The sequence below is a fragment of the Dreissena polymorpha genome, chromosome 6, assembly GCF_020536995.1.
Source record: "Dreissena polymorpha isolate Duluth1 chromosome 6, UMN_Dpol_1.0, whole genome shotgun sequence".
In the NCBI taxonomy this organism is placed as follows: domain Eukaryota; kingdom Metazoa; phylum Mollusca; class Bivalvia; order Myida; family Dreissenidae; genus Dreissena; species Dreissena polymorpha.
The window spans coordinates 66,977,671-66,991,240 of record NC_068360.1 but is presented as its reverse complement, the minus strand read 5'-3'; the positions used below and the strand labels follow the sequence as shown (position 1 = coordinate 66,991,240).

The following is a 13,570-nucleotide window of genomic DNA, read 5'->3' as shown; positions in this document are numbered from 1 at the left end:
ACATTTTCAGTATCTTTAATTAATTTATTTTTATCAAGCACCTGGAACCCAATAATCGTCGATCGGGCTGCTGTCCATATAAGTATGTCACATTATATTCAAATTTTCTTCCCATACTACTAAGCCTTATTTTGGTAACGGGCTTTCTCCTTTTTAAGCCTGTTTGTATTATTTTGTTGTGATTCTCATATACATAGAATATCGTTTAGTGTGTTCGCCTGCTCACGAACATACATTTTGTCTTTAAATTTGTGAAACTTCAGTACTAAACTTTACCATTTTCATGCCAATTGGTACCTTTTATGTATGATCCCCCTCAAGCACCAATTTACGAAAACAAGGTCTATACTATTTTTAGTCCGAAAGCTTTAAAGTTGTATTTCCCATAATTGAAATGTTCATGTTATATGTTTAGATAATTATGGCTAAAAAAGGAGAGTCAGGTTAACTATGATACAAGGGTAAGAGTTATGACTAACACGTGTGTCGTGAATAAGACGGAGAAAGCAATCGATGTCCTTCATTGTGCGTATCTCGTGAGTAAGTAATTACTTGAAAGAATCCATAAGAACCGTAAAAAAAATCTTAATTTACTGTTATGATATACATGTAGTTACATATGATAAAGACCATTTTGTTTTGACAAATCAATTGCAAACAACCAAAATATTGTCATATATTTCACGTATCAATCCGTTAATTAATCCTGAACTCATTTTTGTAAATGTATGACTTTATTTTTCATTACGAGTTGAAAAGTATGTTAACTGAAAGTAATCTGCGTCTGAACGGTCGGAATCCAAAAAATAATTTGAATAAATGCAAACGTTATGCTTTTCTGGTGTTAAGTTTTACTGTATAATTTAACCATAAAACCATATTGTGTTTCACTCAACAATACGGCATATAGTTTTGAATATGTATGTATTATCATTAGATATAATAGTGTTTAAGCGATACTTTTTATCCCTACGCTTTTTGAAAAACGTGGGGATATTTTGGTTATCTCCGCCGTCTGTCCGTCCGTCTGTCCGTCCGTCCGTCTGTCCGTCCGTCCTGGCCACTATCTCCTCCTACACTATAAGCACTAGAACCATGAAACTTACACACAAGGTAACTATGAACATATGTGTGATCCTGCACTATTTGGAATTTTGATCTGAACCCTGGGTCAAAAGTCATGGGGGTTGGGGTGAGGCATGGTCAGAGATTTTCACTGATTTTTATGCCACGGCATGGTGCATTGGCCATAACATTTGCAATATTGAAGATAGTAACTTGATATTTGCATGCATGTGAACCTCATGGAGCTGCACATTTTGAAAGGTGAAAGGTCAAGGTCAAGGTTATCCTACAAGGTCAAAGGTAAAAGGTCAAAGGTAAGTGCCAAATGGTAACATTTTGAATAAATCAAAGCGGCGCATGAGGGTGCATTGTGTTTCTAACCAATACATATATTGTTTTATGTTATTTTACATTAACTACTTCATTTCTACACCGATTCACTTCCAATTAATACTGAACATCTCTTTTGACAATACGGTCAATCTCAACCATTCATGGCCCCATTACCAACCCTGGAGTGCCCCCTGTGTCAAACATTCGGCGTGGGGATACACGTCGGCCTCTGCCGCGCCATTTCTAGTTTAAATACAACATCAACCCTATAGAAATCATCAACTGCTTAAACATATTCAATCAGATTCTTTAATTTGAAAACAATCTTTTGCACAAACTGCAAATAACGTCATCCGTTGAAAACAATTTACAAATCACTTATTTTTATGTTACCCTTATAGATTTTCAATGATGAGAAACAGCTAAACAAGCTGTATATAACTAGATTTCGTCTTTGATTTTTCAAGTTGCATGTCTTGTAACAAATAGGAAACTCTCGCCTCAGTGTGTTTTCCTTAGATTTTAGTTGTATAGTCACTATATCATTTACTTCGTGTTCAATGTGTTTTACACCGCTTTTAAAATGATTGTACATCAAGTCAAATCTTTTTTATTCATTCTCATCGAAGTTTCATGTTTGAGAATCATAAAAACAGCATCATAGCATACCATAACAAATGGCGGCTGCGACGATCTTATTTAAAATGGACCATATATATGACATAGTTTACTATGGACAATATTAGTGGTATCTGAACCTGCAAAGGAACAGTTTGGCCACAAATGTAATGTAAATTTAATTTGACTTTCAATCAGTTAGGGGACGGTCGATTCGTCACGATAGGCGGCAGGTGTATTAACACGTGTTGTTGAAGATTCATACATACACATATAGATGTGTTTATGGTAAGTATACTTCAAACTTTTGAGAGCGCATTACAAATAACCTTTCAATGTTCACATGTCATTGTGTTAAAGAAAAGAAAAAAACATTTACAAACACTACTTACACAAAGCAACCACACGTTTTACATATTTACGTTAGGAACCTATACAGCAGAAAAACAAAATCAAATAGTTTTAACCTTTTTTTGTCATGCCATTCCGTTCAAAGAAAACTATTTAATAATACCCAAACTCTGTTGTGGGATTTTACCCTCATAAAGTTTCAACATGGATATAATGTCTTATATCGTAATTCATTACAATGTAACAGGTCACGTAATGTCAGTACAGCAGAAGAACTTACGTTTACATAGTTCAAATTACTTGCGTACATCACACAAAGAATTATCTACGTACCATGATTCTGGAACTTTTGAGGACAAGAAATTTGCATGATGAAAACCTGTAAAGAAGAGATCAGTGAATAAACAAAACAATACAAATTGACCAATATAGGAAACTTGGAATGTTCGAACTATAATGATGTTGATATTGCACATCGCGACGTCATATTATATTATCTATTGTATTCATGTTCTTGTTAAATTTGAGTTGTATCTACAAAATAGATGGAATAAGACGAATATCATATTGGATGTAAATTTGATTTTCTCATAAGGAACCTTACTAAATAAACTTCATTTGTGTTTTTAACGCTTTAATGTATCCCCATGTTATACATTCGAATATATTTACAATGTGTCTTCTATTCGTCTTCTGATAATGTTTTAATGTAAGACGAAAGTGTGTTATTTACACGGTATCATGAAGTCCGATATAGACATTTGATAGCAAATATAAAAAAAAAGCTTTTTTGAAGAAAAAAACGTGTCCAATATTATAATTAGTACAACATTACTTTCATACACATGACATAAAACTTAATGTTTTGATCACTGAATGTTCGTTCAATTTCAGTAAAGAATTTGTCCGACCTTACCTAAATTTAAATACAATTATGTGTTTATTAATTATAAAGGCAAACTTACCGAGTTTAGCTATCCCAGCGGCTAAAAGAAAAACTGCAATGACCAAGGGACCTTTAACCTTTTCAAAGTTCCAACTAGCGACATGCATTTTTTCGCTGTGTTCCTCAGGTGGGTGTTCTTCTTCGGAGCTGTTTTCTGGATGTGTCGTGCTATGTGAAGTATGGGCCAAAGTATATGTGGCGCCATCTGATAAGGTTAAACCTTGCTTTGGTTGGCTGACCTGAATCGCCCTTTGTTGTAATCCCCGAGGTTTGAAAGCACGAGTCGCAAATTGGTCTCCATTCGTAACTCGATAAATGCCGTCTGTTTCATTATCGTCTGGGACTAGTTCTATTCCACCAGCATCGTTTTTGACAGGCAATTTAAATAACAACACCCTGTCTACGCACATGCATAAGCACGCAATGAATATCAATAGAAAACATTGTCTTGATAGTTCACCCATCTTGCTTCAGTGCATAAATCCATTTATGTAATTTTTATAAAAGCAGACCGTCTGCAGAATATAAGATTGGATTGTTGCTCCCAAAAAGATGTCATTAATAAATTTCATTCTTATAGAAAGATATATCTGTCCGAACAAGGGACTGTTTTTCTCTTAATGCAGTGTTCGCTGATAACTTCAGATGTTTGGGTAATACAATATGATGCATTAAAGCACATACTGTTTTATTAAGAAGAAAACAACTTTTTCTGTAAAAATTTAATATCAACTGTCCAAATATAACGGGTATATGTGTACGAACAACCGCTTCTCCGTGCCGTTGAACATTTTTAAATGTTCCCTCAGTAATCAAAATCGGTCTCAAGAGACACTACAAAGACACGTTGACACGAGACTGTTGGTTTCCCCCACTTCAGTATATTCCACCTGGAACAGATACTGATTAGTAATATCATGTTACATCACACGAATCAATTATCAAATCACATGAGGATTTATTCTACCGCAAAAATATGAAACTGCGACTGAAACTCGAGTTGACACTTTAACACGAGATATAATTAGTATATTTCGATGGCAATAAGTGAGTGATGATAACGGGCGCAAAAAAACTCAATTCAAGTTCATATTTTAGCTCGATTGCGAAGGCATATTTGAAACGTTCTCGAGTCCGTTTCATGGGACTAGAACCAGTACTTGGTCTCTATGGGGGAGATCTAACTAACGCTCCCAGAGTGGGGATCGACCCATAACCTCCTGATCGCGAGGCGAACACCATATCCACTACGCAACGGCGACCTTTTATATATAAGACGGATACATTTGTCGAAACCAGGGCTGTTCATACAATAAGAAAGTAAACATAAGTACAGCTAAGTATTACAATAATATGATTCGTATTAATACATATAGAAACAAAATATGTGTTCTTAAACTTTAATCACCTAGTAATAACATATACTAGGCTAATACATAATAGTTTTCGCGAAATAATTTACGCGTGTTGTTGTCGATTAGGCGTCATGTGACACCTGATGGTGTATTTTATTTAAAGTTGCATGCTTTCGTGATAAAACACGCTTCACAACATGTAATAAGTGATTCGGTGTTTACTTACGTTTTAAAAAATCCATTTTGAGCATCAATTTTTCATCAAATATATACCGAAATATTTTTTCTTTTAAGCCCGCATTATTGTATACTTAAACGGAACCAACAACGCATGATGTATCACATAATAACTGAAGCTTTCGTACATATTTGAACAAATTCACAACAACATTAGTATTCTTTTCATACTGTATGGAACAAATTCAATTTTTCGGCGTTCATTGGACCTGCATGCCATACATTTTCAATACGATTGATAAAAAGGATATTACCAATAAAACGTAAAGGCAATCTAAGTCTTCATTATAAGCATGCTCATTTTACGGGCATTTACTAACGATATAAATATTCGCTCCATATAAATTAAAAACGATCGTTCAACCGCTTAAGTCATATTAGATGGTTGAATCAAGGAATAAAAACCCTTATTATGTTAATGTTGGTCAAAGACAGTTCAAATACATTTTGGTATCTTAACAAGATATTAATGTGCAAGTGTTGATGATAAAGTAACTACGAGTCTCAGTTGATCACCCTTTCTTTACCAACAAAAAGGTGTTATGTTAGTTAAGGCATACCTCTCCATTTACAATTACATATTGAGTTGCAATTACCAACAAAACAAGATATATTGAACATAACAGTAAAATATTTTTAATTTTTTATTCATGAACTATTAAATGTCAATTCAAGTTCATATTTTAGCTCAACTGCGTAGGCATATTTGAAACGCTCTCGAGTCCGTTTCATGGGATCATTCGATAGACCCTCTTAAAAATGAGACAGAAACAACAGGTTTTAAAAATTACAAGTAATTTTTGTAAATATTGTAAATGTCTGCCATTTCAAAGTTGTAAACGTTCAATTACGTAACAATATGTGTTATAACAATAATTTAAATTCTCACCTCGAATTAGGATGTCCATATAAAACATTTTTTAAGTTATCATACGCAGTTAAATAACAATTCTTGTAAGATATAATATTTTGCTCGTTGTGTTGCAGATGAAGTTTCATCTGTGTTTTCATTAAAATCATATCACACAAACAAACACAACACGAAGTTTCACTATCATCCATCATTAGCGAACATCATATAATAATCTGAAAAATCAATAAATAGTAATCCCATAACGCTTTTAAAAAGGCACTTTAATACTAAACAACACACAACACCGACATCAGAATCGGCTCCTACATTGTGATAGCCAATAATGTCACAATTCGGAACGGATCAATAAAGTGTGGCTTTATAGAAACAAAATTAAAATACAACCGTTAATAATTTTATCCAAAATATTCTAAGCGTAATTCCTAATTCGAGGTGTTTAGCACGTTTCTTTTATTCTGTTTGGTGAGGCTGAAACATCTACCGTTTTGCAGGATCTAATTCCATGGACTCTGATGAACGAGTTAAATATCTTGTTCACAGGAAGAAACATACTTCAGTCCGATTTCGAGATCGATATCCGCTTAATGAATTCCAACAGATTGCAACAACACTACGCCGTAGTATGCCTCTTGCACAATAACGCGAGAATAGACATGACATATAACTACAATCCCTTCCAAATAGCATTGCAGATATAAGGAATTTATTGCCTGAAAAATATTTCATAAATTGTCATGTCTTAAGTAATGGTGATATTCAACAGGGATCAAGTAATTATTGGATATTTAATAAATGATTTTAATCCTGAGCAAATAGCATCTCTGAAGCTTAACCGTTCTCGACGAGGCCACCACCTACTTGAACACGTTGAACATTCAAAATAGCATTATCTTAAGACAAATGACATTAAATAACTCAAACACCACGATCATCACATTCCGTTATGCATAAAGCCATCTTACATAATGTATGATATTCAAACCAATCTAATGATAAGAAAGCATGTTATTAAAGGTTGCACTTCCAATAAAAGTAGAATGGCCTGCGCGAAGAACATGATTCTAAATTAAGGAAAACCAGACAATATTGTCTTTTGACGTTTCTTAACAATAAACGTAATGTCAAAGGAAGATATATTTCTCATAGACAATTTAATGACTGCGAAACCAATTTCGGAATCTTAATGATAGCTTTCGAACAAATGTTACAGGTTGTATTGTTGTATATATAATCGGTAGTTTAAACTATCATAATTGATTTAATATTGTGAATTTCATTTCGTAAACTATAAAATCGATTTAAAAGTGTCTCGAGAGTATTTGCAATTGACATCAACTTTATTAATATGTTGTAAAGCCGTAAGCATGATATTTCCGTAAATCTGTCATTTTATACGTTAGTAACACAAATTATACATGGGACTGTAAACAAGAAATTATATATATAAGAAGGAGATAAAGTCGCTTACAACTAATATGCATCCATCCTATTATAGTATTTGTCTTTCGTAAATACAAGGGAATGAAAATCCTAAAATAAATAACTGACCCTTTCGGTTTGGCTTTCCAAAATAAAGAGCTAAGATTATTTTGTGAAACGCGTGCATCAAAATGAGAACCGTCAGAAATCAAGGCTTATGAGCACAATGTGTATACTTATTATTATGAATATAAACACTATTATTATCGAACGAGTAGCAAACTGGTAGTAACAATATTGATGTATATTGCGTGTTGGAACATGTTTCAAGTATTGCGTATAAATATAATAACTAATGACATTGTTACAGAAAGAAATATTTCCTTTTGAGAAATTAAAGCTTCATTGATACATCATTGACTGGCTCTTAAAAATATTTAACATGTTTTGAATGTAAGTGTTCTGGTCATAGTTACACATATTTCAAAATGTACGTTAAATGATAATATGCTTATTGGATCTGACGGAGTGTTTTTGGGTATTCATGGGGCTCATTTCTCGAAACACTTGTTCGGATATATTAATAATACCATTGGTTCACCTGAATCTGTTTATAGAAAGACACGAGCAAGTAACGCAAACAACATGTGCACAAAACAATATATTTGACATACATACTAAATGCATCGAAGTAAACGCGTTGTCCGGACTGTTCATACGAATGTCAAATGATTGATTTAACACATGAATGTTCTTACGAACATAAAACTATTGAATCAACAAGTATATTGTGCTTTTCAAGGAATTTATACTATTCGTACACGATACAAGATATTTTAAACATTCTTTTTTTTAATTAAACTACAACTTATTCGCAATTTTTTGTCCACTTTGTAACATAGACAATGTGTTTAAGTTATATTCATGGACACCTGTACTGTTTACCTGCTTACTTATACTTCTGTAATCATTTGCATTAACAGCGACTTAAAACCCAGAATAATATCGTTGACTTTCGAGCACTAATGCCAATTTCCTTCTATCTAAAAAACAACAAAGCTATATATACACGGATATACACGGATATAACTGATATCAAGCAGGTACTTGAAGCGAGACTATTTGATTTTGTATATGTGTTAAATTCTTATATATTGATAAAATATGTTACAATATTAAAACAAAAAATAGGCAAGAACAATTATACATTGAAGACGATTTTCATGAAATGCAGCAAAGGCAAATTAGCGCCCGAGCCAATTGTGACGAAGATATTGCGTACATATTTTCCAACAATGACCAAAGCATTCGTCTTTTTAGTAAGTGTTCGTGTGTCGAATAAATATATTTCGTTGCAGGAATTTAAAATGAACCGTTAAACTAAATTTCGATTCACATCATACATGCATGCTATACATGCTGGCGAATTCGACTGTACAGCCTTTTTCGATTTCAGAATAAAATATCTGGCTAATTTCGCATTTTTCGACACATGTTCTTCTTATTTTTTATCTTAATTTATATTAAAATATACGTTTAATAATTTTAATAAAACCTCTACCCACAAAACACTGATTCCAATCAAACGGCAACACGTTCAATCACACAGTTCAAGTATGAATTTCGACTTATGTCGTAAAAGTTTGTCCATAACTACTTCCAGACATTCTCAAAGTCTTTAAATTAAATTCACGCAGGCACCTTACATATTTACGTTTAAGAACAAGCATCAAAAGCTGACATGCTTGCACTGTTTAATATGGTGGATAACCTTCATATGAAAGTAGGTACTCATGCATCTAAGGAATAAAGTGCACCAATATGAAATACCTCGAATAGCGCGGCCGTTTTTCATTGCCAGAACGCTTGGAATACATAGTCAGTACATCCGTGTTGCATGTTATGGATCCTTATCAAACAGTTTTCACAGCCGTTTTGTATGTTGTTTATCTACCATGCTCTCTACGAGACACTTGTTCTAATCTTTTTGTGTTCGGCTTGGTTGAGATAATTTTTGACCGAGATTTTTTGGTATGTATAAAATGCCGCAAATTGGAAATAATTATTTAAATGGACATACATACAAATCTAAGTTATTTACTATCGTAAAACATGTCGTTGTCTGCATTGGGCTGATGCCATTGAGAAATTATAATACCTAGATTATATAGTTTACTGCAAAAGGGAAGAAATCTTCTTATAACTAACTGTACGCATCAGAAAGAGTCCATTACATCACCTACTACAATGTTTTATGAAAATCTCTGTTGTTCTGATATAGAGTATGTGATGATATTTAGCCAGCTATCATCTAACACAATCTTCTGATCACGTCCATTGATAAATGAGCTCAATGTCCTAATTACAAAGACATACTTCTAACGACTGATCGATAACGCTTGTATTAATTATAACCAATCGCGTCTACAAAAGTGGGTGGTGTGATGCTGCTTGTTGCAACATCTGAGTTAAAAGAATAACTCAAAACCGAGAGGTCCAAAAACTGGTTCAGTGCCCACTCACTCAGCATAAAGTCTTTGCATTCAGCGTATCAAGACGGAAACACAATTTAATGAATGTTTGCTTAAAAAGTATTTATTTCTATTGAAAAAACAGTGTATTTCAAATTTAATCATTTGAAAGAAACAACCGAACAATCGTTTAATATATTTGACGCTACGCAACGTTAAATATATTTAACGTAATGCTATAACTTTATTATTCCTAACAAAAACCGAAAATACATTCTGATATGAAGTGGTTTGTTTTTCATTGATTATGCAAATGACACAATGACAGGGTTGTATTAGGCAAATATAAAAAGTTCATATGTCATGTGTCTGATTAGAAACACGTTTTCGAAGTTTAAAGTGAACGATGATTTTTTTAAATCAAAATTACAGGATAAGAACAAGTTTTTCTCTCCTAATACGTTTCTGGTATCTCAACGTTTGATTTATTAAAGTGAGTTAATGTGGTTTAAAAGTCATTTGTTCCCTCTTGATCACAATATTTCACATACAAGAAAGCATTAAAGTGGAACACAAATCATTCACACTACAAATCTTATAAGGAATCATTCAAAAGAAGAAAACGTTATAAAATATTTTTTCTTCTTAGAATTATATTAAGACAATAAATGGCGGTGCTTTACGAACACGATAATATAGCATATTTCGAAAAGATGGTATTTTGTGGGCAAATGTAAAATATATTAAACAAGAAATATAATAATGATGGGTTGTTGTATGCAGGGACTAGAATAAGAGGCGTGACTTTGTAAGAAGCGGATTGTTGGAAATATTTAAGGCCAAAAAGACGTGTATCACGGTCCACATGGCTAGTTACACTAAAAATGATCCGAATCAATTTCATTTTAGTAAGAATATAGGGAGAAGAAGCGTTTGTAAGTTCACGCTAGTTACACTAAAAATGATCCAAATCAATTTCATTTTAGTACGAATATAGGGAGAAGAAGCGTTTGTAAATTCACGCTAGTTACACTAAAAATGATCAAAATCAATTTCATTTTAGTAAGAATATACGGAGAAAAAGCGTTTGTAAGTTCACGCTAGTTACACTAGAAATGATCCAAATCAATTTCATTTTAGTAAGAATATCCGGTGAAGAAGCGTTTGTAAGTTCACGCTAGTTACACTAGAAACGATCCAAATCAATTTCATTTTAGTAAGAATATAGGGAGAAGAATCGTTTGAAAGTTCAATTGGTCAACCCCACACTATATTAGATACAATAATCCACTTTGTTGTAATGTTTGTATACATTTTGTTAGGCATCTTTTCAAAGATGGGTGTGTGTGTGTTTTGTCAATGCTTGACAAATGCTTATTTCGTATCAAACTAATTAACGATTGCTAGAATTATTATAGATTACCCCTTGGATCTCTTTCACATTGATTATATAAGCAAAATAACACATTCACATAAATGCTAAGAATGTGTATGACATGTTATTGTCGATAAAAAGGGCATCGCAAGTTACTTGTTTTGGAGAATGTTCAGCCTAATCCATTGAAAACGCTGTACATATACAACACAAGGAAACAAATATGAGCAGCATTACAACACAAGGAAACAAATATGAGCAGCATTTAATGACACAACTTCATCAGTCTAAGACTTATTCAAGTAACAGTAACCTAGCCACTGGTCAAAATATACACAGTAACCTAGCCACCGGTCAAAATATACATAGATATCTCACAGTTACCTAGCCACCATTCAAAATATACATAGATATCCCACAGTAACCTAGCCACCGGTCAAAATATACATAGATAACCTAGCAACCGGTCAAAATATACATACATAACTCACAGTAACCTAGGCACCGGCCAAAATATACATAGATAACCTAGCCACCGGTCAAAATATACATAGATAACCTAGCCACCGGTCAATATATACATAGATAACCTAGCATATGGTCAAAATATACATAGATATCTCACAGTAACCTACTCACCGGTCAAAATATACATAGATATATCATTTATCGTACAGTAACCTAGCCACCGGTCAAAATATACATAGATACCTCATTTATCGTACAGTAACCTAGCCACCGGTCAAACTATACATAGATACCTTATTTATCGTACAGTAACCTAGCCACCGGTCAAAATATACATAGATACCTCATTTATCGTACAGTAACCTAGCCACCGGTCAAAATATACATAAATACCTCATTTATCGGCAATCGTATATACACAGTTTACACCAACGTATTTATCAAATAAGTCTACTCGATCATGACACCGACACCGAGCTTGTTTACCAAAACTGATACAATGATTCCTCCTCAATCAAACTATTTCAATTAAGATCGAGAACATAATTAGCATCAGAAATATTGTTTTTAGATGTCATTTTCAAAGTCCATTTTTGCTTTGAGCAGTTTGATTCATTTGTATGTGTTGTGTATTTGTGTGTCTTGTCTAGTACTGTTGTGTGTTTCTGACAATTCTTTTGTTGTAATAAAAAGAATCTCGTGGCTATAATGATAATAATGTTTCTATAATATTTTAAATCTAAGTTTTACTGTGTATGTATTCGTAGATAAAAAGCATTTTTAAACCACGCGTATTGAAACCTTTAATATTTATAAACACTATATATGAAGTTATAGCTTTAAAAATGTTATGGTTGATTTATAGCTTTTCTACAATTTAAGCAATAAATGCGTTTCTAAAGACCTACAACAAACATTACTAAAGAATAGTATAAAATTAAAATAATATTGGTAGGGAAGAAAGGTACAATAATACATGATTTATTTTTGTTATTCTGTCGTTTAAGATTTAAACATGATCTTCTGCAGGGAATAGTACAGTAAATTATTGATCGATTTCACTTTTATAAGATGGAGCTTTTTCCTGAGAAATGCGTGCAAAGATGATATACCATTTTCGTAAAACAAATTGCAGATGTTCAAAAAGATAAACAAATGTACGTAAAATATGCAGCGTGAAATCAAATAACCCATAGCGCTGTATAGAAAGCGATCGGTTCTTATCTTCTGTTGATAAATTAACCATTCATTTTTGACAAATGATGATCTTATAGTTGTGATGTGTCTATTTGTGAACAGTCATCAATGCAATAAATTATCTAAAACGATTGTATTTTGAAAACAAGGTGACGGATTGATGTGTATATATGAATAGGATATCCAATTTACATGGTCACTCATTTGTATGATACTGAACTAAATCATTATGTTTGCAACACTACTAACCAGGTCATACCGTGCAAGCCTTTATATGTTAACCGTATTTTCGAAAGCATCCAATAATCCAATACATATTAAACCACAGAGAGAATTAATTAACCAGTGGAGTCAAGTCAGTTCATCAAAATTAAGACATTAATAAGGCATATTGCATTGATATTTATATTGGTTTTCTGAAGGGAAAAAAAGTCCATATAATTTTTTAAAATGCACACTATAGAAACACACCTTTAAGAAAATGTCTGGACTTTGTGTTCAAAATGAAATCGTTAAATGAAAAAACAACAACATAATATTTTTATTTTTACATTTGACACAAGTATACAATGTTGCTATCGAAAAGTGTGTATGTTAACATCAACGTATATATACATGAACCGGCCAATTTACGTTAATAATTGAATAAAAAAACTATTATTGCGTGTTCGAATTCTTGCAAAACACATTTACTCGCTGTTTGAAAAACGTATAACAAAACACGTCACTGTCCAACAAAGATACTTCTTGCGAGTATGATTATGTCACAGCCGATTTTGCTCAAACTCCAATTAAATAATTACCGGAACATAGTATCACAACTTTGTACTGCAGGCAAACATGCCGTTGTCATTCTAACCT

At 32.9% G+C, this 13,570-nt stretch overlaps 1 protein-coding gene across 1 annotated transcript in view; it reads right to left on the bottom strand.

Moving 5' to 3' along the window:
* The window catches only part of LOC127836268 (Na(+)/H(+) exchanger beta-like), a 150,231-nt gene that overhangs the window by 23,026 nt on the left and 113,635 nt on the right, over window positions 1-13,570 (bottom strand). The window contains exons 2-3 of the mRNA XM_052362768.1: window positions 3,333-4,203; window positions 2,701-2,746 (exon numbers count right to left, since the gene is read on the bottom strand). Coding sequence (XP_052218728.1) covers window positions 2,701-2,746; window positions 3,333-3,777 — 491 coding nt within the window. The 5' untranslated portion in view covers window positions 3,778-4,203. The remainder of the gene's footprint in view (window positions 1-2,700; window positions 2,747-3,332; window positions 4,204-13,570) is intronic.